This window comes from Papio anubis, chromosome 1, assembly GCF_008728515.1.
Source record: "Papio anubis isolate 15944 chromosome 1, Panubis1.0, whole genome shotgun sequence".
In the NCBI taxonomy this organism is placed as follows: domain Eukaryota; kingdom Metazoa; phylum Chordata; class Mammalia; order Primates; family Cercopithecidae; genus Papio; species Papio anubis.
The window spans coordinates 187,416,177-187,439,989 of record NC_044976.1 but is presented as its reverse complement, the minus strand read 5'-3'; the positions used below and the strand labels follow the sequence as shown (position 1 = coordinate 187,439,989).

At 35.2% G+C, this 23,813-nt stretch overlaps 2 protein-coding genes across 19 annotated transcripts in view; both read left to right on the top strand.

Annotated features, from left to right (window-relative positions):
- The window catches only part of RABGAP1L (RAB GTPase activating protein 1 like), a 786,378-nt gene that overhangs the window by 255,263 nt on the left and 507,302 nt on the right, over positions 1 to 23,813 (top strand). The window lies entirely within an intron of this gene.
- On the top strand, positions 15,402 to 22,096 carry GPR52 (G protein-coupled receptor 52). Its single transcript, XM_009194670.4, has one exon. It carries the CDS (start codon positions 18,994 to 18,996, stop codon positions 20,077 to 20,079), a length of 1,086 nt encoding a protein of 361 aa, XP_009192934.1. The 5' UTR covers positions 15,402 to 18,993; the 3' UTR covers positions 20,080 to 22,096.

The window sequence follows — 23,813 nt, the reverse complement described above, 5'->3', positions numbered from 1 at the left end:
TTTTAAATAGCTTTATATTCTGGGTGGTTTTAAGTCACCCCAATTACTGATAATTTAAAAGAATCCTGATGTTTATTCTAGATAAGACACCTGCTATGTAAAATAATATTTTATGTTGATGTTCAACAGGAAAGGGACGCTAATCAGTCCACCTGATTTATTTAGCAAATATTGTTACCTTCTACTGTGTGCCAGGCACTGTGCTTGCCACCAAGGATAACAGTAATGAAATATTTTATCAGAGGAGCTCCATTGCCTAGTGAAGAAGATGATCAAGCACACTGAGACCTTTGTTGATTAGTCAATTGAATTGCTTAGTAAATTATTTCAGGTCCCTGCAGTAGGATCGTATTGATCTTCTAGTGAATACATCCCTGGTCTGAGAGTTAGAAGGTTTTCATACCATTTCTTTCTGCTGGCATTTCATCTTTCAGCATACATCATTTTTATAAAGTTAGTAATGTCTGTTACAACATATTGTGAGATCTTTGGGACAGAAATGCAGAGTCAACAGAAACATTATCCTTTCAACAAATATGCACTGAGTACCTATGATTGAAGCACTATGTGTTAGGCTCCCTGAGTGATACAGAGATAAGTGAGTTCTCTAGGTCTAGGAGCTGACAGTGCAGTGTGTTGGATGGAAATGAGGTATGGGGGAAGTATAGAGGAGGGCATAACAGTTAAGACATTTCTTTAGTGCTTTCTTGTAAAGAGCAAATGTATGTCTAAATGAAAATCTTATTATTAACTGTATTCTCTGTAACTCTTTATCTGTTAATAATGATTTGTAGTTGGAGATTTTCCAAAGCTTAATGGGCACTGTAAACTAAAAAATTAAGTTAGTTTATTATCAACTTATTTAAATAGTGTTCTTTAGCTGCCTTCACTTTCGCTTGTATTGCCAGAGTAATTAATCATTATTAAGAGATATTTTTTAACATTTCTACTATTTGTGTCAGGGTTTTCAACTTTGAATAACATGCCAAACCATTTCATGGGGGAAAAAAGTCCTCACAGACCCTCTTTTCACCAGTGTTGGGTGTGTGTGTGTTTGTGTGTCTGTATTTTATTCAGTGTTATCTAAATATACGGAGATATACAATTAAATACAAACTATACCCTTAACTCTCATGACCATAATCTATTAGAAGCAAACTATAAAATCAATGAAAATGTGTATTTGCCATATTAATCTAATGTTATAAATTAGGTTGTCTTCCAGAAAATAAATTACTACTGACAGTGCGAATATGATACTGAGAGCTACAATACAGATTTTTTTTTTTTTGAGCTTTCTTTTAAAAAGCACTATTCCAGCTATGTAAAATTATATTAGGTTCCTTTTCTGGTGCTTTTTCAGTGCTCGTAATTCCTTTTTTAAAAACTAGGACAATTAAGGTTTTGTTTTATGATGCAGGTAAGCATGGAGTAGAATCAAGCAAGGTATTGCAAATCATTAATCTAAAGGATAGTAATATTTATTTTAATGAAAGGCAATATAATTATATTAGGCTAGCTTTAAAATAATAGTGGTCATCACTAGTCATCTTCTTTACTGGATAAGATAGTTAAAGGAAGGGCATCTGTGTTTTTTGAAGGCATTATGTTGCTACAGAGTTATGAGGATCTATAATATATATAACAGGCTTTCCCTAACCAGCAAGTCCCTTTCTAGGTCTAAGGAAAATCCATGGCACTCTTTCCCACCAAGCCCAGCTTCTCAAGTCTTCTTTACTAGCTCATAAGATAAACCAATGGAGGGCCAGGCATGGTGGCTGATGCCTGTAATCCCAGCACTTTTGGAGGCCGAGGCGGGCAGATCACGAGGTCAGGAGCTCGAGACCAGCCTGGCCAACATGGTGAAACCCTGTCTCTACTAAGAGTACAAAAATTAGCCAGACATGGTGGTGGGCGCCTGTAATCACAGCTACTCGGGAGGCTGAGGCAGGAGAATTGCCTCAACCTGGGAGGCGGAGGTTGCAGTGAGCCGAGATTGTGCCATCGCACTCCAACCTGGGTTACAAGAGAAAGACTCCATCTCAAAAAAAAAAAAAAAAAAAAAAAAGATACACCAGTGGATTTAGGGGGAAACAAAGGAGACAGATAGAGGGTATAAATAAAGCAGAAAGGTATGGAGAGGCATACATAGGGGTCTGTTTCCAGCCATTTCCAGCCAGGTTTGTCTATAAATGCTGGGGAAATGCGCTATGTTAGCAACATATATTACATTTGTTACTGAATTTTGGTCACTAGTTATTAGCAAGGAACATAGGAAACTAAAGACGCTTCTTGATTTTTTGATACAAAGCGTGTAAATTTAAAATTGTATTTCCCAATAAGGCATCTTTGGGGAAAATAAATTAATTTGTGTTACTTCTCAGCTTAAATCCTTCAAAGGGCTGCATGCAGTGGCTCACCCTTGTAATTTCAGCACCTTGGGAGGCCGAGGCAGGCAGATCGCTTGAGCTCAGGGTGAGACCAGCCTGGGCAACATGTCAAAACTCCATCTCTACAAAAAATACAACAATTAGCTGGGTGTGGTGGTACATGCCTGTAGTCCCAGAGGCTCAGGTGGGAGGATTGCTTGAGCCCGGAGGAGGCAAGATCGCACCACTGCACTCCTGCCTGGATGACAGAGCCAGACCCTGTCTGAAAGAAAAAATAATTTTCAAAGGCCTTACCACTTCTTATAGCACCTTCTTGATTTTATTTTTTCTGTGAGAGTAGGGTTCCAGACCTCAAACAATACCTAGCATGCAATAGACCTTCATTAACATTTTAATTTAATTGAACTCTAATTGCACGAATCTGGGCACCACATGTTGGCAGTAAGTAAATCTTTTCCATTTTTAGTGTATTCTAGGGCAGAGCATTCAAGATTGGAGGTATGGAAGCAAGTTAGAAGAGCAGAAAATCCAAATTTTACACAAACCAAATAGAGTTCAGTTTAACAGACATTTATTGAGTGCTCAATATTTCCCACTATTCTTGGAAGTCAGTAATATGTAGGGTTGTCAAAGTCACATTGTTGAATATGTATAGAATGATGAAAGATATAAGTGATATAAAAAACAACTCTTATGATTAAGGTTTTGTTTTTTGTTTTTTAACTTGGACTGCAGAGACAACTTATAAAGACAAGAGCATGAGTATTTCAAGTTTTCTTTTGAAAACTGAGTCATAGATGTTGCATTTCAAGCCAAGGTTTGATCATTCTATACTTCATGGCTTTTTAAAATTCTAGTTGCTATAACAACTTTGATATTTCTTTGTTATTTTTAGCACTTCAGTTGCCATAACAATAAGATATCCTAAAAAATAGCAATTTTCTTTTATAAGAGAAAATTTTCTTTTAATTAAAAATGAATGTGAACCAACATTTCTTTCCTATAATGTGAACCCATTATTTAAAAAAGGTTTGCACTCTTCTGTTTTCATATAATGTTAACAAACTTTTGTAGGAAATGTCTTAAGGTTCAACTTTTCTCTCTCTGTTTTTACTGTACAAAAGTTGAAGGGATACAGCTGTTTTGAACCAAATTCTATGAGATAATTCTAATTTTTATCAGATTTCATTGATACAAAAATGAAATGATATAAAAAATTTAATTTCCAAGCAGGAAAAGATCATGATTGACGGATAGTTGTAAGCCATGGGAGATGTAAGAAACGCTGAAATTTCCTTTTCTCCTGTGTTATTTTTAAGTGTATTTTCATACCTGCTGCATACTAAAACAGTTACCTCCTCACTTATCTAGAAATAACTGACAGCTTAGGCCTGAGCTATGGCACTTTACTCATAGAGCAGTTACCTTTATTTACTCTCTTTGAGAAAAAGTTCTTATAAGCTTAGTTTCTGATACTGAAGCCTCTAGAAAATAAGCACAGCAAATAAGAACAGGAAGGAGGGGCTACTGCTGTATTTGCTATGCAAATAGATTCATAAAATATAGAGAGCTGAGTATTATTTTTAAGGTACCTAATTCTTATGGAAATCAAACAAATCCAGCAGCTACAAAGGTATGATTGTATCAGAAGACAATATTCAAATTGATGTTAATAGTGATGATCTTAGGCTACCAAATATTAAATTATGTCAGAATTCTTGGTTTAAGAAGACAGAGGAATAGATAATACATCTTACAAGAATTGAGATGCCTAATGTATAGGTAAAACAAAATTTTTTTAAAACTTGAGATCATTTTTCTTTTTCTTTTTTAAAGAAATAATTTCAACTTTTATTTTCGATTCAGGGATACACATGCAGGTTTGCCATATCAGAATATTGCATGATGCTGAGGTTTGGGGTATGGTTGATCCCTTCACCCAGGTAGTGAGCATTGTACCCATAGTTTTTTAAGCCTTACCTTCCTCCCTCCCTTCCAACTCTAGTAGTTCCCAGCATCTATTGTTGCTGTCTTTATGTCCATGAGTACCCAATGTTTAGTTCCTAGTTACAAGCGAGAACATGGGTTTTTGGTTTTCTACTCTTGCATTAATTTGCTTAGGATAATAGCCTCTGGTTGCATCCATTCTGCTGCAAAAGATGTGATTTCATTTTTTTTATGGCTGTGTAGTATCCCATGCTGTCTGTGTACCACGTTTTCTTTATCCAGTCCATTAGCATAAAACATAATATTAAAAAACAATTTTAAAAAGCCCCTCATTTATCTGGGAAATGTAAGATCCACATACCTTAGGTTTTCATAGACTAAGCCTTGGTAATTTTTGTGTTATTTTATTCCTAATCACAAGATTTTCCTAAAAAGCATGGTCAAGTTCAGACAATGATTTTTCTTTTCTTTTCTTTTCTTTTTTTTTTTTTTGAGAAGGAGTCTCTCACTGTCACCAGGCTGAGTGCAGTAGTATGATGTCGGCTCACTGCAACCTCTGTCTCCCAGGTTCAAGCAATTCTTCTGCCTCAGCCTCCCAAGTAGCTGGGACTACAGGCGTTCACCTCCATGCCCAGCTAATTTTTGTATTTTTAGTAGAGCCAGGGTTTTTCACCATGTTGGCCAGGATGGTCTCGATCTCTTGACCTCATGATCTGCCCGCCTCAGCCTCCCAGAGTGCTGGGATTACAGGCGTGAGCCACTGTGCCTGGCCGATATTTCTTTTCTTTAATGTACTTTAAAAAAGGAATGATGAGGGAGTTGGCAGTCAATAGAAAAGAGAAAGTGTTATTATTAATTTCCAAAACTCAGCATGTTACCTGTGGATGTAGTTTCTGAAGGAAAAACGATTGAACAAAAAGCTTACTGATGGTAAAATAATATGCTTATCTTACTATCAGTGAGCTTTGAATGAATAGCCACTGTATGCTTTGTTTTTACGTTTTTAGTTTTCATAACCAACTTTTAAAGGTAAGTATTTACTATCTCCATTTTAAAGATGGAAGCTGAGATACATGGAAAGATATACCCAAGGCCTCATAGTTAATGAGTGGTGCAGCCATCATGCCAACCCAAGTCTGTCTGATTGTAAAGTCTACATTCTTTCCTCGAAGTCATAGTATCTCCTTGTCTTCAAACTTAATAAATGTTTATTAAAGGTAATAACATACCTAGGGGAAAATATGAGAAGAAAGATCATACTGTGTATGATTTTATTTTATTGCTCTGCATACTGTTTTGACCTATTAATTGAGTTTTAAACACATATTTTGTGTTTGAGACTTTCTCCCACTAAGAAGATGGTAAATATACATGTAAATTGGTATTTTTTTCTCCATTTTTCTTTATGATCGATGAAACATAATGGAACCTCTGAAAGGTTTTGCTTACTTAGCCCATTGTCTTAGATCTCAGCTAGCTAGGGCAGTCTCAAAGTGTTGTATAACTGGCATTTAATATGTCTTTTCTCAGTGTCTCACTTGCAGCTGGGCTGTTGTGTCTTGAGTACAAACACTGAGCCATGAGTCAGATATGCTGATTGAGTGTGAAAGTACGCACAGGCTGGATATATTTACTCCATCCACCAGTATCTGTTCTTTTAGACATTTTAGTAGCTCTCCTTCTTTATGGCACATTGCTACAAAGGATTCTGGTATGTTTCTTTTTAAATATCATTATACTATATAATTTCCTGGCAATGCCTCAAAATTCACTCAAATTATTTAAGGCTCTCATTTCGTGGCTTTACGCAGAAGTTGAACACTTGATTACATGCAAATGCCATCACAGCCTTTTCAGGCTTTTCAGCTATCACTTATACAGGTCTTAAATATTACATTTTAATGAGCTTTGACATGCATGCATGTGTGTAACCACATGTATCAAGATACAGAATGCTTCCCTCATTCCTGAAAGTTCCCTCATACCTCTTGCCAGTCTTGACTGGTACATGTGTGCACATGAGTGCATGCATACACACACACACACACACACACACACACCCTGCTGAGGCAATTAGGGTTCTGATTTCTTTCAGCAAAAATTAGTGTTTCCCATTTCAGAACCTCATATAAAATCATGCAATGTGTATTCTTCAATGTATGGCTTCTTTCCTTTAGTTTTAAGATTCATCCACGTTATGTGTGTCTTTAGTTTTGTTCCTTTTCATTGCTATATTTCATTGTATGGAAATATCACGGTTTGTTTATTCATTCCCCTGTTGATGGATGTGTGTGGGCTGTTTCTGGTTTTGGCTATTTCATTTTTATACATACTGCTGTGAACATTTTTATGCAAGTCTTTTGTGGACAATGTGTTTTCCTTTCTATTGGATGGAATTGATGGGAGAGATAGGGTAGTTTTTTTTAATGTCATAAGAAAATTCCACACTGTTTGTCAGTTTTCAAAGTTGAGCCATTTTACACTACGACCAACAGTGTATGGTTTCAGTTGTTCTATATCCCTACCAACATTGTTCTGTCAGTCTTTTAGTTTTAGCCATTCTAGTGGGTATATATTGGTATCTCATTGTGGGTGTATATTGGTATCTCATCTACTTTGCCTTTTCCTGATGACTGTGGATGCTGAGCACTTTTTCATTTTCTTAATGGTTATTTGTATATCTTCTTTTGTGAAGTGTCTTCCAGTTTTTTCACCATTTTTCATCGGATTATTTGTATTCATATTAACAAATTGTAGGTGTCAGTTATGTATTTTGGATGCAAGTGCTTTGTTAGTTATATGTTTTGCTAATACTGTCTTTGGCTTGCTGATTTTCTTAATGATGTCTTTTGCTAAGCAGAACATTTATTTTAAGTATAATGTATTAAACTTTTTTTATAGTTATTGCTTCCAGTATCCTAATAAGTCTTTGTCTATTTTTTAAGAGACACAGTCTTGCTGTGTCACCTAGGCTGGAGTGTGTTGGCATGATCATAGCTCATTGTAGCTTAGAACTCTGGACTGAAGCAGTCCTCCTGCCTCAGCTTGCAGGTAGCTGAGACTACAGGTGTGCACCACCACACCCAGCTAAATTTTGTTTTTGGTATGAACAAGGTTTTGCTATGTTGCCCAGGCTTGTCTTGAACTCCTGGGCTCAAGTGATCCTCCTGGTTAGGCCTCCCAAAGTGTTGGGATTGTAAGTGTGAACCACTACACCTGTTCATCTTTGTCTATTCTTAAGTTATGAAGATATTCTTCTTCTAGAATGTTTTCCTTTAGAAGCTATATGTTTGCAGTTTCAATTTTTTTTTTGTTTAGATCTATGATCCATCTCACTTAAATTTTTCTATATATTGTGAGGACTTGGTCTAAGTTAATTTTTCCCAGGAGATTATTCAAATTTTTCTAGTACCATTTACTGAGAAAATTTTCCTTTTTCCTTGATTTGTCTTAGAATTTTTAATTGAAATTCAGTTGACCATATAAGTGTGGGTTTATTTTTAGACTTTCTTCTTCTCACTGATCATTTTGTATATCCTTTATGCAAGATCTTAACTCTTAAGGCTTTATAATATGTCTTGAAATCAGATTGTGCCCGTCTTTCAACTTTGTTTTTTGTTTTCTGTTTTTTTTTTCTCTTTCCCGAGATTGTTTTAGCTATCCTAGATCCTTTATGTTTACATATAGGTTTTAGAATTAGTAGCTTGTCAGTTCTACAAAAAACTGCCTGGATTTTAATTGCAATAGCCATGAATCTAAAGATCAATTTGAGAAAAATTGACGTTCTTAACAGTATTGATTCTTCCATTCCATAAAGATAGTAGGCCGGGTGCAGTGGCTCACGCCTGTAATCCCAGCATTTTGGGAGGCCGAGGCAGGTGGATCACTTTTGAGTTCAGGAGTTCGAGACCAGCCTGGTCAACATGGTGAAACCCCATCTCTACTAAAAATACAAAAATTAGCCGGGCATGGTGGTGGCCACCTGTAGTCCCAGCTACTCGGGAGTCTGAGGCAGGAGAATCGCTTGAACCCAGGAGGCGGAGTTTGCAGTGAGCCAAGATCACATTACTGCTCTCCAGCCTGGGAGACACAAGAAGACTGTCAAAAAAAAAAAAGATAGTGCATATATATATCTCCATTTATATAGGACCTTTTAATTTTTCTCAAATGACATTTTATAGTTTTCAGAGTAGAGGTTTTTTATATTTTCACCTCCTTTCTGTTTTTCAAGGCTATTTTAAATGATTTATTGTTTTTAAATTTTGTTTCCTACTGTTTCTTGCAAGTATATTGAAATGCAGTGTATTTTTATATATTGACCTGTGTTCCGACAAAATTTACTCATTCTAGTGGGCTCTTGGAAAGACATTTTAGTATTTCTTATGTGCACAATTATATCTTCCTTTTCTTGTATGGCTTTTTTTTTTTTTTTTTTTCTCGCCTGTTATACTGGCTGGGACCTCTAGTACAATGTGTATAGATGTGTAAGAGCAGATATCCTTCCCTTTTTCCCAGTCTTGGGAAAAAAGCATTTAATGTTTCACCATTAAATATTTCACCATTAAATATTATGCTAGATGTAGGTTTTCCCATAAAGTGTCTTTGTCAGGTTGAGGAGGTTTTCTTTCTTTTGCCACTAAATTAATTTATTCTTAAATATTCTTAGTTGCTAATAATTTGTCTCATAATGAAATGAAATTGACAACATGAAATTGTTTTCTGCCCTTGAGAGGTAACTAAATCAGTAGATTGTGATATGTATCACTTCAGAGGTTTATTTGATTCTTGGCACTTAGACCAAGTTGCTTTAATACTACATTTGATAGTACATTTAAAGTGCATTGATCCTGTATTTTGCAGCATTTGGCATTGTTAAGATGATAAGTAATTAATCATTGTCTTGCTAGATAGGACTTTTCAAAGCGCTAGTGAAATACTCATATTTAGTTTAGTGTAGGGAGATTTATAGATGACTAATACTGCCCTTCATTTGAATGTGTTAGGAGTTTAATTCCCCCCTCCCACAATTGGGAAATACATTTTCTAGCTTTTTCTTGTGAAGTTTGTGGATTCCGAGCTTCACATAGACTGGATGTTAGTGTTTTTCAGTCCTTTGATAGACTCTTTTAGCTATTTTATGTGCCTTATATTAAAATTATGTTAAATACTTATTTGTTCAACACCTATTCTGTGTCTAGCACCACAGTGTAGGCACTTGAGATGCAACATCAAACAAAGCAGATGTTGCTCCCCTCATGAGACTTGCAATCTAGTCAAGAAGACAAAGCTGAATGAAGTAAATAATTATAAACCATAATAAGTGTAGAATCTGGTGTGGTTCCCTGTGGGAACTCAAGAAGATTTCCCAGAGGAAGTGTTATTAAAGCTGAGACCTAAAGATTGCATCTGAATTAAATAAAAAGAAGTGTGATGGCCTAGTAAGCAGCAGTTATAAATATCCTGAGACCGTAGGGAACATAGCAAGTATATTTGTGACTGTTGGGTGAGGGATATGAGTTGGTGGGGAGGTAGAGGTAGTTTAGTTAATCCTAAACAACATAAAAGAGAAATGAGACTGAGTGGATGCATGGAGACCAGTTTTTATAGCACCTGTTAGGATCTTAGCATAAGGGCAATATAAAACCAGTGAAGTATTTTAAAACAGAAGTAATGTGATCTGGTTTGCATTGTGGAAAAAAATACTTTGTCTCTTTTGTGAGTAATGAATTGAAGAGAGACTACAAACAACTCAAAAAGGCCACACTGGAAGACACTACAGGTGTCTAAGCACAAGATGATGCTGGTTTGCTAGGGTAATGATAGGGAAGATCAAGAAAAGTTACCAGGTAGGAGAAGTAGTAGAGGAAATAGGTAAATTTTGAATGCATATGCCTTTTGGTACGTTTTTAAATTTATTAAAGGACAACAGGTTTACTTTAGTCTCTATTTGTTTACTTTTTTTTCTTTCTTTTTTTTTTTGAGACAGTCTCAAAACTACCTTGTTGCTCAGGCTGGAGTGCACAATGGTGCTATTTCTGCTCACTGTAAGCAATTCTTATGCCTCAGCCTCCTGAGTAGCTGGGATTACAGGCGTGCACCACCATGCCTGGCTAATTTTTTGTATTTTTAGTAGAGACAGGGCTTCACCATATTGGCCAGACTGGTCTTGAACTCCTGACCTCAAGTTGATCAGCCCACCTTGGCCTTCCAGAGTTCTGGGATTACAGGTGTGAGCTACCTTGACCGGCCTCTATTTGTTTACTTTCTTTGATACTATATTGCTTGTATAGTTCTCTTTGATAGACATTGCCTATTATTTATCCTATTTGCCATTGACGGCTAATGGTCCTTTCATGCTTTGCTACTTAAGTTCTTTTGAGGAGTAGTTTGAATTGACTGGATGTTTTAATAATGAAATATTGATAAATATAAAAGAATAAAACATACCTAATGTATAAATAAAAAATCAAATGCCTGTGAAGTATCATGTAATAAAGCTACACAGTTTGGGCTGTTACAAGTAATTCCGTATAATGTTTCCTCCTAGATATTTTCTGATTAGCATTCATCAGTTGAAAGCAGAAGGAGGCAGTTGATGATTGTGGAAAAAAATGGCAATAACAAGATACCTAATGACCCCGAAAATGAAGAGAATTATGCCTAATTTAAAAACAAAGAATGCTTTATATAGGAAACTGTGTAAATATATATTAGTACTCTTTTGTCAGTAAAACTTCATGTTATAAATGTGTTCATACTATAATCTGATTGGAAAAAAGTATGGGAAGGAAGAAAAGTAAGGAAGCTAGTACAGTCAGCTGGGTGCAGTGTCTCACGTCTGTAATCCTAGCACTTTGGGAGGCCAAGGCGGGTGGATTACTTGAGGTCAGGAGTTCGAGACCAGCCTGACCAGCATGGTGAAACCCTGTCTCTACTAAAATACAAAATTAGCCAGTCGTGGTGGTGCGTTTCTATAATCCCAGCTACTTGGGAGGCTGAAGCAGGAGAATTGCTTAACCTGGGAGGCAGAGGTTGCAGTGAGCCGAGATCATGCCATTGAACTCCTACCTGGGCAACAAGATTGAAACTGTATCTCAAAAAAACAAAAACAAAAACAAAAACAAACAAAAAAACAAGGAGCTAGTACAGTCAGTTGCTAAAAAGAAAAAACTACTTTATTTGAGCTGCCGAAGCTTTTTTATTTTATTTTTTTTTAAGTTGGTGGAAAGAAAGAGGGAGACTTGGTCAAAGGCACTGCTTCTGAAACTTTATCTCATGTTTTCATCTCCCTTTAGAAGCATGTGCAGTTATGGATTATTTACAGTATTTCTAGATTCAAATAGTTACCAGTGATTATTTTTTGGAAACAAACTAAAGGGATTTAGTATGTGAAATTTTCTGAATGGTATTTTTTGCCATTTTCCTAATTTTAGAAATATTATGATTCAAAACTGTTTCAAATATGTGTAATGGCTATACTTTTTCAATGGTTTGGTAGTGAATCTTAGCATTTAACTTTTCTTTACAAGGAATGTGAGACCTATCTATATTCATGAATATTTATCAAATATAATTTTATTTTAAATATTTATTTTTCTTGTACTAGAGAATATTAGATCTGAATTTGATTTTAATACTTTCATCTCTAAAAGTCAAAATATTTCCCTATAAAATAGGACTTTCTAGCCTTTTGTATAAAATTTAAATATTGCCTTTTCATCCTTAAACATAGTATTCATGTGAAAATTGTTATTCTAATGTGTCTTACATCTCATTTCTGGTAATGAGAAATACACTTACCATTCTATATTCACCTAAACCTCCAAAGATTTTGACAGTAACATGGTTTTCTCTGAAAGGCAATTCAACATGGAGGAAAGAATAGGGCCTTCTACTCTTTAGAAATAATTTTTTTCCAACTTTTATTTTAGAATCAGGGAGTAGAAATAATTTTTACAATTAATTATACATAATAGTTATATATGGGGTACATGTGATATTTTGATACATGCATACAATGTGTAATGATGATCAAATCAGGGAAATTGGGACATCTGTCATCTCAAACATTTATGACTTACGGTGTTGGTAACATTCTAACTTCTCTTCAGCTATTTTGAAATATACAGTAAATTGTTAACTATAATCTCCTCACTACAAGCACTAGACCTTATTCCTTCTATTTGACTGCATTTTTGTAACCATTAGCCAACCTCTTTTCATTCCTTCTTCCCTACCCTTCTCAGCCTCTGGCAACTATCATATTACTCACTACTTTGATAAGATCAACTTTTTAAACTCACACATATGAGTAAGAGTATTCAGTGTTTGTCTTTCTGTGCCTAGTTTATTTCACTAAACATAATGTCCTCCAGTTCCAATAATGTTGCTGCAAATGTAAGGATTTCATTATTTTTTATAGTTGAATAATATTTTATTATGTATACATATTGCTTTTTTCCCCCACCTATTTATATCTTGATGGACACTTAGGTTGATTCCGTATCTTGGCTATTGTGAATAGTGTTGTAATAACATGGTAGCGCATATATCTATTTGATATTGCTGATTTCCTTTCTTTTGGATATATACCCAGCAGTGGGATTGCTGGATCATGTGATAGTTCTATTTTTAAATTTTTGAGGAAATTCCATATTGTTTTCCATAATGGCTATTTTAGTTTTACATTCCCCCAATGGTGTATGAGTGTTCTGTTTTCTCTGCATCCTCACCAGTGCTTGTTACTTTTTGTCTTTTTGATAATAGCCATATTAACTAGGTGAGACTATATCTCATTGTAGTTTTGATTTGCATTTGCCAGATGCAAATTGAGTAATTTTTCATATACCTCTTGGCAATTTGTTTGTCCTCCTGTGAGAAATGTCTATTCCTATCTTTTGCGGACTTTTTAATTCTTTTTTTCTCATTATTAATCCCTTGTCAGGTGGATAGTTTGCTAATATTTTCCCATTTTATAGGTTGCCTGTTCACTGTGTTGATTATTTTCTTTGCTATGCAGAAGCTTTTTAGCTTAATATCATCCTGTTTGTCTATTTTTGTTTTGTTGCCTGTGCTTTTGAGGTCTTACTCAAATAATCATTTGCCAAAACCAGTGTCCTGAAGCATTTCCCCAGTGTTTTCTTGTATTAGCTGCATAGTTTCAGGTCTTACCTTTAAGTTTTTAATCAACTTTGACTTGATTTTTGTATATGGTGAGAGACAGGAGTCTAGTTTTATTTTTCTACATATGGATATCTAGTTTTTGCAGCAGCATTGATGGAAGACACTGTCTTTTCAACAGTGTATTTTCTTGGTGCCTTTACTGAATTTAGGTTGACTATAAATGTGTATATTTATTTCTGGGTTCTCTGTTCTGTTCCATTGGTCTATGTGTTTTTATGCTAATATCATGCTGTTTTGGTTACTATAACTTTGTAGTATATTTGGAGTCAGGTAGAGTGATGCCTCTAGCTTTGTTCTTTTTTCTCAGGATTGCTTTAGCTATTCAGGGTCTTTTGTAGTTCCATACAAATTTTAGTTTTTTTTTTTTTTTTTTTTTTCTCTATTTATTTGAATGTCTTTGGTATTTTGAAAGGGGTTGCATTAAATCTGTATGTTGCTTTGGGTGGTATTGTCCTTTTAACAATATTAATTCTTCCAATCCATGAACATGGCTTATCTTTTTAATGTGTTGTTTGGTTTGCTAGTGTTTTGTTAAGGATTTTTGCATCTATGTTCCTCAGGGATATTGGTCTCCTATAATTTTCTTTGTTGTATGTGTCCAGGTATGCTTTTGGTATCAAGATAATGCTGGCCTCATAGAATGAGTTTGGAAGTATTCTCTCCTCTTAACTTTTTAAGAATAGTTTGAGTAGAGTTGATATTAGTTCTTCTTTAAGTGCTTGGTAGAATTCAGCAGTGAAGCCATCAAGTTCTGGGCATGTCTTTGATGGGAGACTTTTTATTATTGCTTCAGTCTCTTTACTCATTATTGGTCTGTTCAGATTTTCTATTTCTTCATGGTTCAATCTTGGTAGATTGTATGGGTCCAGGAATTTAGCCATTTTTTCTAGGTTTTCCAGTTTGTTGGCATATATATTTTTCACAATAGTCTCCAATGATCCTTTGTATTTCCATGGAGTCAATTGTAATGTCTTTTTTTTCATCTTTGATTTTATTTATTTGGGTCTTCTTTTTTTGCTTAGTCTGGCTAAGGGTTTGTTGATTTTGTTTATCTTTCCAAAATCAAGTTTTTGTTTTGTTGATCTTTTGTATGTTTTTTAGGTCTCAATTTCATTTACTTCTGCTCTGCTCTTTATTCATTCTACTAATATTGGGTTGGTTTGTTCTTGCTTTTATAGTTTTTTGAGGTGTGTCATTAGGTTATTTATTTGAAGTCTTTCTATTTCTTTGATTAGGCATTTATTTCTATAAGTTTCTGTGTTATTATTGCTTTTGCTGTATCTCATAGGTATTGGTATGCTGCGTTTCCATTTTTATTTGTTTAAGAACTTTTAAAATTCTCCTCTTAATTTCTTCATTGACCCATTGGTCATTCAAGAGCATATTGTTTAATTTCCATATATTTGCACAGTTTCCAAAGCTCCTCTTGTGATTTTTAGTTTTATTCCATTGCAGTAAGAAAAGATACTTGATATGATATAAATCATTTTTATAAAATTTGAAATTATTCTAAGACTTTTTCTGACCAGCAGCCATCAGAAGAAAGAAGAGAGTGGGGGTTTTATTTGTTTTATTCTTGTATTTTTGCTTATTTATGGTTCAGGGAGTACACGTACAGGTTTGTTACATGGGTGAATTGTGTGTCACTGGTTTGGTATACAAATGATTTCATCACCTAGGTAGTGAGCATAGTGAGCATAGTACCTAATAGGTAGTTTTTCAGTCCTCTCACCCTCCACTTTTCCTGTGGAGTCAGGCCCAGCATCTACTATTCCCCTCTTTGTGTCCATATGTACTCAGTGTTTAGCTCCCACTTATAAGTGAGAAAATGCAGTATTTGGTTTTCTGTTTTTGCATTGATTTGCTTGGGATAATGGCCTCTAGCTGCATCTGTCTTTCTGCAAAGGACATGATTTTGTTCTTTTTATGGCTGCGTAGTACTTCATGGTGTATATGTACCATGTTTTCTTTATTCAGTCCATTGTTGATAGGCATCTAGATTGATCCGTGTTTGCTATTGTGAATAGTGCTGCATTGAACACATGACTGCATGTATCTTTTTGGTAGAATGATTTCTATTCCTCTGGGTTGAATGCTAGTTCTGTTTTAAATTTTTGAGAAATCGTCAAACTGCATTTCACAGTGGCTGAACTAATTTACATTCCCACCAGCATTATATAAGTGTTCCTTTTTTTCCACCACCTTGCAAACATCTGTAATTTTTTCACTTTTTAATAACCATTCTGACCGGTGTGAGATGGTATCTCATTGTGGTTTTGATTTGCAATTTTTAGTCTTAAGAATAATAATAACCTGTTTCAGTCCCAGTTTCACAAGTCTATAATTATAGGCAAGTTATACTTACTATCTCTAGTATCTGCTTTCTTCGTTTGGAAAAGGATAATGATGATACCTGCTTCATAGAGTTTTAAGATTTTTATAAAGGAGAAGTATATAATGCACACAGCACAATGCTTGACATATAGAAAATACTCAACAAATGTTAGTTATCTTCCATTTTTCTCTTGATTTTCCTGGTGTATTTTAATTCTGAAATAATTTGTAAATTAGTTCTAAGTCACTTTTAAGAAAAGTGCTGATCCCATAAGAAGTATGTTTAAAATAGTGAATGTTTGTCTGTAGTAAGTCAAAATAATCAGAAATGTTTTTAATGTCCATCAAATATTTGAGTTTAATTTGCATTGTTCTAGTTTAGGTATGTGTAGCTCAAGCACTTAGAACAAATTTCTTTGACCATTTGACCTTTTTTTCATATTAGGATAAAAAGTGGATAAGCAATGTTTCTATTTATTCTAATTTCTGTGCTCTGTTGAGATCATATTTGACCTTCATTATTTCTCTGAATAGATTTTGGTACAGTAGTGCTAGTTCTGTTGATTTGTTTGTACAGTTAAATACATCAAACTCAGCATTTTTTTGTGGGTGTGGTAGGGATTGGAGAGATTAGTAAATGATTTATAATTTCTGTTAATTAAAATATAGCTATATATTTTAGAGATAAATTAGTAGTCAAATCACTTTAGTTCATGAAGACTTGGCATATTTTTAATAATTAATAAGTTTTTTCTGCCAATGAGCATTAGATTACTGCTGACTTTTTAGTGTCATAGTACCTTGTGGTAGTTTCTTTACAGGGTTTACAGGAGTATGCCAGTTTATTTTTTCTGTCCTGTCCATGCAAAATAATCTTTACAAATGCTATAAGGAGAATACCTTGAGAAGATCATAAATACCTTAATATATTATAAAGATCGGTCAGTTCCATTGTCTTCTTTTGTCAGTCTTGATCGGAGCTTGCCGAGTAAGTCTATAAGCCTGCATGTGCCTGGCAACTGTTACCTAGTGACAGTTTCAGCTGCAGTAGCCATTGGCTGTGCTGTTGATTGGGGCAGGAGGGCCGAGTCACCTTTCTGATGGTGAGTTTTTCTGCATCAGCCCAGGATGAGGAGGAGGAGGAGGAGGGCTTGGGCTCAGGTGGAGGCATTGATGCTGAGAGATTGTGAAGAATATACTGAGAGCATCCTTGTAACTGCATCACAGTAAATCGGACTTCTGAATCAAGCAGCCCAGCCTAGCAGCTGATAAGAGTGAATGTAGGTGAGAAGCATTACCTTATTCCTGTAACAAGAGAACTATTTTGTGATAAGTGAAACTAGGAATGTACAAGAAGAAATATCCTGTGGCTATTATAAAAGAAGAAGGACTTGCCTGAATGACTTGGTGGTGCACCAGAAAATAACTTTCAGAAGAATGCTTTCTATTAAGCTGCTGCATTGTTCCTGGAGGAAACGTTATTTCTAATGCATGTTATTTCTTCAAAAGATAGGATAACAAAGAATGACAAGAGACTCTCTGAAATGACTTTACTTTTAAAAAATACTTTGGCAAATGTTAACCTGATATCAAAATGACCTTGGAAGCATTTTGGATGGATTCTATCCTGCCAGCCTTGCAATATTTCAAACTCTAGGATTTAAACTCATCTTGATACTTTAGAGGTATTTTAAAATAAGACTAACTTGCAACCTACCTAATGGCCCCTGTGTTAATTGAGCAGTTGCTCAAAATAGAATACAGAAATAGAAGAGGCATTTTTTAACATATGGCTGCTACATAACTGCAAATGTAATAAACAAGGTAATTTTCCACTTTCAGAAGATATAGTTGAAGTAATGATTTAATGTGTTAATCATCTACCAAAAATAGAAAAGGTATAGCAAAATAGAATATGAAGCCTATTAGAAATACCTAAGTAATAAATAATGGCAACATTTCTGGTCAGATAAGCTCAGAGTGTATTGAAAAGTTTTATTATTGTCTAACTTTATATTTACATATATATGTGAGATATGGGTGTACAGTTGCAAAGGTGAAAAGTAACTGTGAGTTACATATTTTATTTTTATGCTCCATTATAAGGAAGGTGGTATATCAAATAACAAATGTTATTTTAAGTTATAGATGCCAAATTAGTATCAAAAATGATTTCATTTTGAAAAGGAAGAGGTATAAGTTACATTGCTGTTAGTACCACCAGTAACTGTAATGAACTAAAACTGCTTTCATCTAAATGCTTTAAAAATGCATGCAGAATTAAAACTTCAGAAGTTTATTATATTTTGCCAGGTGTTAATTCATTAATTCATTGTATATTATCTTTTCTATTGGAAAATACTTTTTTCTCATGAGAGTTATACGGCAATCTGTAGTCTGTTACCTCTGTTCTGCCCATGTAGAGATGAATCTTCTAATTAACTTTGATAGAGTTGTTTTTCTTAGATTTTAGAAAAATGAGAAATAGATGATAAATTTGACCCCCCAACATCAATCCCTGAACTAAGCCCAAAGACACTCTTTTCCACAATGAACTTTTTCTCAGCTTTTCAACCAAATTTGAGGTCTTAATTATTTAAAATCTAAAATACGAATGCATTTTTCATCATAGATAAAGCAGGAAGCCTGAGACGGTTTAAGAGTTTTCTTTTCTCATTCTTTCTAGTTGCTCCCTAAGAAACTGCCTCTCTTGGAGAACAGCCCACAGAAGCTTTTCTTCCTTTGGCAATTCATTTTTTTTTTTTTTCTTTTTACAGATTTAATTTTTCATAGTGCAAGATAATAAGTCTATTTTCTCTAGAAGTACCTTATGCCTGCAAAAAGTTCTTTGAGGGCAAAGGAAACTAATTAGTGACCTCTTTTCACCTCCTTTCTAGCTTACCCCCTTCTCTCCACCCCCCACCCCCCCGCCCCCCGCCCGAAAGCTGAGGTGTGTCACTGCTGAACTGAGGCTGATGAAGAGACTTGAGCACTCTCTGGGACTCTCAGCTGTGACAGAAGCACTGACATTGTCTACTGAAGCAGGTTCTGAAACACTCGTGTGCAGTGTTTAACAGATGCTGGACAGGGCACCTGCTTGCGGTGGCCAAGTCTGCAGGTATCTTTAAATTTCCAAGCCATGAATGAATCCAGGTGGACTGAATGGAGGATCCTGAACATGAGCAGTGGCATTGTGAATGTGTCCGAGCATCACTCCTGCCCACTTGGATTTGGCCACTACAGTGTGGTGGATGTCTGCATCTTCGAGACAGTGGTTATTGTGTTGCTGACATTTCTGATCATTGCTGGGAATCTAACAGTTATCTTTGTCTTTCATTGTGCTCCACTGTTACATCATTATACTACCAGCTATTTCATTCAGACGATGGCATATGCTGATCTTTTCGTTGGAGTTAGCTGCTTGGTTCCTACTCTCTCACTTCTCCACTACTCCACAGGTGTCCACGAGTCATTGACTTGCCAGGTTTTTGGATATATCATCTCAGTTCTAAAAAGTGTTTCTATGGCATGTCTTGCTTGCATCAGTGTGGATCGTTACCTTGCAATAACCAAGCCTCTTTCCTACAATCAACTGGTCACCCCTTGTCGCCTGAGAATTTGCATTATTTTGATCTGGATCTACTCCTGCCTAATTTTCTTGCCTTCCTTTTTTGGCTGGGGGAAACCTGGTTACCACGGTGACATTTTTGAATGGTGTGCCACCTCTTGGCTCACTAGTGCCTATTTTACTGGCTTTATTGTTTGTTTACTTTATGCTCCTGCTGCCTTTGTTGTCTGCTTCACTTACTTCCACATTTTCAAAATTTGCCGTCAGCACACCAAAGAGATAAATGACCGAAGAGCCCGATTCCCTAGCCATGAGGTAGATTCTTCCAGAGAGACTGGACACAGCCCTGACCGTCGCTACGCCATGGTTTTGTTTAGGATAACCAGTGTATTTTATATGCTGTGGCTCCCCTATATAATTTACTTTCTTCTAGAAAGCTCCCGGGTCTTGGATAATCCAACTCTGTCCTTCTTAACAACCTGGCTTGCAATAAGTAATAGTTTTTGTAACTGTGTAATATACAGCCTCTCCAACAGCGTTTTCCGGCTAGGCCTCCGAAGACTGTCTGAGACAATGTGCACATCCTGTATGTGTGTGAAGGATCAGGAAGCACAAGACCCCAAACCTAGGAAACGGGCTAATTCTTGCTCCATTTGAAGAGAGCTACATAGTAAATCAAATGTAATCTGACAGTGGTTTTGGATCATATTCTAGATTCATCTGGAAATTTGCCATCAGAGAAATATTTACTTGAATAGTTGACTATAAAATGAAGTATGAGACTAAAGGTTTCTCTTTTTTTTTCTTTTTCATGGAAGAAACTAAAGGGAAGGATGTATAGAGGGTTATCTCATGAAATAATTACAGCATGTGAGTATTTGTGTGCAGTAATAGGAAAAATTAAGCACTGAGATGAAAAATAATATCTCAAATCTTCTGCAGGACATGAGCAAGCTCCTTGGCTTGGCGTTTTTGTCTTTCTGTCTGACTGTACCATGCCTCTGTCTTTCTCACTTTGTCTGTTTCTCTCACTCTTTGTGGAAGTTATTACTTACATAAATTGCCCTTTATAGAAAAATGCTACATATTATATATGTGGCAAAGTATAATCTTTTGCATCAAAGTGTACCTTTAATCACACTAATCTACAATCCATAAGTGATCTCTTCATGGAGGATGCACAGTAAGCATTGCATTTTATTACTTGCCAAACAACCCCTTTGCTTGTGTTTCTAGAATCTTCTCTGCAGCACAATTTTTCTGCTACAAACAAATAGAAACAGTATTTTTGTTTCTTCTGGGTGAAATGACATTTGCTTTTCCCCCTTTTCCTAACAGTCTCCTGTTTTTTTTTTTTTTTTTTTGTCTCTTTTTCTTGATCTGCATCCATTGCTACCTTACTTTAGAAGTGTCTTAGCTATTGAAAGAATCTACTGTATAAAGCATCCATAATGTTAAATAATGTATTTCTTCCAGCAAAGCAATCTGGTAGCTTATTAAATATTTTTAATGGCTTTTTGAAACATTTTTATCTGGTTCCTTTTAAATTAGTTCATCTGCTTAAAAGTGATGTCTTTTTTTGCTATAGTAAAGCTTTGTTTTTCTTTAAGAAAACCCACTAGTAATTCTAATGCAAATGCAGGATACTCACCTAGCAGTGAGGCATTACTTTTAAGGGTACTTAGAATGCCCTTTTAAAAAATAAGTAAATAAAATAAAACATGAATCTTTTTTGTGTTAGGTCTACGATAGCTTACTGTTGTGTCCACTAGTCAGTCATTTGTGTGATATGCGTTTGCACATATTATATTTTTTACAGCAAAGAAAATGTAAATTATGTTATCTGTGCCTAATGTTTTCTTAGCAAAATATATAGATCAATGTTGTTTAAGTTGTCAACATTGGAAAAAGTATATACAAAAACTTATTTTAAGAGAAAAATACTTTTGTGTAACTGTTATTTAGATATTTATATTAGACAAAGCTGCATTTTTAGTGCTGCTGAGAATATAATATACTTAATTATCAAATACAGGTAAGAGCCGACAGTATTTTCTTTTGTAATGATCTGTTTTCAAATGCAGAGATTAACTTATTTTTTTGCGTGCTACATGGGATTGTGTAATAAATTATCAGGGGTTTAGATATAGCAAAGTAGCATTTTGGGGAATTAGTGAAGCAGGTATGAGCAGTAAAACATCTAAATATTACTTTTTTACCATAAGTTTCTTGCCTGAAAGATATTTTAAAATTTATATCAAACTACTGAGTATTTTTCTTCTCAGCATTTTTGATTTCTTTGTTTTATGAAATGCATTTAATAAAATGTGCCTATGACTCTTCAAATTAGAAGCCAACCATGTTTGCACCCTGGTGGTTTGGCTTCAAAGGTCTTTTAGTAGAAATGTTGTCATTTTATTGAGGTTGTTCTGAACCCCTGTATATTTTTAAACGTGTAAGAAAAATTTAAAATAAAGAATAAAACAATATTCTATATATCAAAATCAGACTTTGCCTCAGTTTAATAAAACACTTAGGACAAGAGTTTACTTTTTTGGGAATCAAAAAATAATTGTTTTATACTTCTGTAGCTTGGGTTTATATTTATTCTTGTCCCCTGTTTGCCAGTGGCATCTTGGTTTAAATGTGCCTTTTAAATTCAGACCAGTTCAAGGAAAACATAAAGTTCAAGGAAATATAGTACTGCTAACATTCCAGATATCACTTATAAAATCTTCAAAATTATACATATTATTTGGTAATCGTATCTTAATTTCTTTAAGGAATAAATATAGTTAGAAAAGACCCAGTGGATTCTGTGTACAGAAAGCCTGAGGCCACGCTTAACTGCAGTTTATCCTTATTATGTGCCAGGCTCACTGTTCAGTTTTACATGTGTTATACATTTAATCCTCACTACAGCCTTTTGAGATAATAGTAGTTATTCCCACTCCAAAGATAAGGAAAGAAAGAAAAATGATTATTCGTCAGTTAACTAGTCAATGGCAGAGGTTCCCGCCCATCCAGTAGGCCTGGGCCAAAGCCTGCCTACTTCACCAGTAGGCTACACTGCTTTCATTTCAAAAGCCTTTAAATTTTTGTACCTCTGTCTATACCTTTTCCCTACAATATTTCTCTGAGTTTTATTTCTTTTTTTCTCATCATAAGTCTTTTGCTTGAGTTCTTTTCTTGTCTTGTGATCTTTTTCTTTGATCTTACAAGTTTCTTTTATTAAAACAGCAATCTGATAAGCTCAAACTTACCAGTTTAGTCTGTAATCAAACTGAAATTCTTAATATTACTTTGGTTTACTTTTGTTATTTCCCTTGAATAACTTTTTGAAATCTCTATCAATTTCTTTTTGAAAAAAAATTGTTTTGAAGAGGAAGAGTAGAAAAGAAAGGCTTTATCATAGGCTGAAAGAGGCTGAATGAGGCAAGTTCTAAGTTTAGTTTTTAAATTTACTATAGTTTTTATATACAACTCTAGGGCAAACCACTTAACTTTCTTTTGTCATATTTAATGTGTTTATATAATAAGATAATACTTATTTTGAAACCTCTCTTTTTAGGTAATGTGTTTTAAGAATAGGAAGCATAACCATTTTTCTCATCATTGTATTGTATTTTGTGGTAATTATCCGGCTTGGTTGTAAAAGACAGCCCAAAAATAATGCATTCTGTATTCTCTTTCCTAAGGGTTCTATTATTTGCATAGCTGTTTCTAGAGTTATAGAGTGTTGGAAAGCTTCATAATTTACACTATTAGTATATGAAACTTGGGCTGAGATCCAGGCCCTCATAAACTGCTTGGCCTTAGGTAAGATACCAAATGCTCTAAAACCTTAGTTTTGGCATTGATTAAAAAATATTAAGTCAGAGACTTGTAGCTCCCTGTTCAGCTGAATTTGAGAACTAAATGAAAATTTGTAGTATGTGTGCCCAGCACAGCACCTGGCACAAAAAAAATGTTCAGAATATGGTAGCTGCTGTTTTTGTTTGTTTGTTTGTTTTTTGTTTGTTTGAGGCGGAGTCTTATTCTGTTGCCCAGGCTGGAGGTCAGTGATGCGATCTCAGCTCACTGCAAGCTCTGCCTCCTGGGTTCACGCCATTCTCCTGCCTCAGCCTCCTGAGTAGCTGGGACTACAGGCGCCCGCCACCACACCCGGCTAATTTTTTGTATTTTTAATAGAGACGGAGTTTCACCGTGTTAGCCAGGATGGTCTCGATTTCCTGACCTCGTGATCCGCCCACCTCGGCCTCCCAAAGTGCTGGGATTACAGGCGTAAGCCACTGTACCTGGCCTGTAGCTGCTGTTTTATTATCTTTGTGGGTGCCATATTTATTAACATCACAACTTAAAGGTCACTAATCCCAATTCAAACAGAAATA

What these genes read in the sequence shown, in the direction of transcription:
- GPR52 (XM_009194670.4), top strand. Translation starts at nt 18,994, where the DNA reads ATGAATGAATCCAGGTGGACTGAATGGAGGATCCTGAACATGAGCAGT.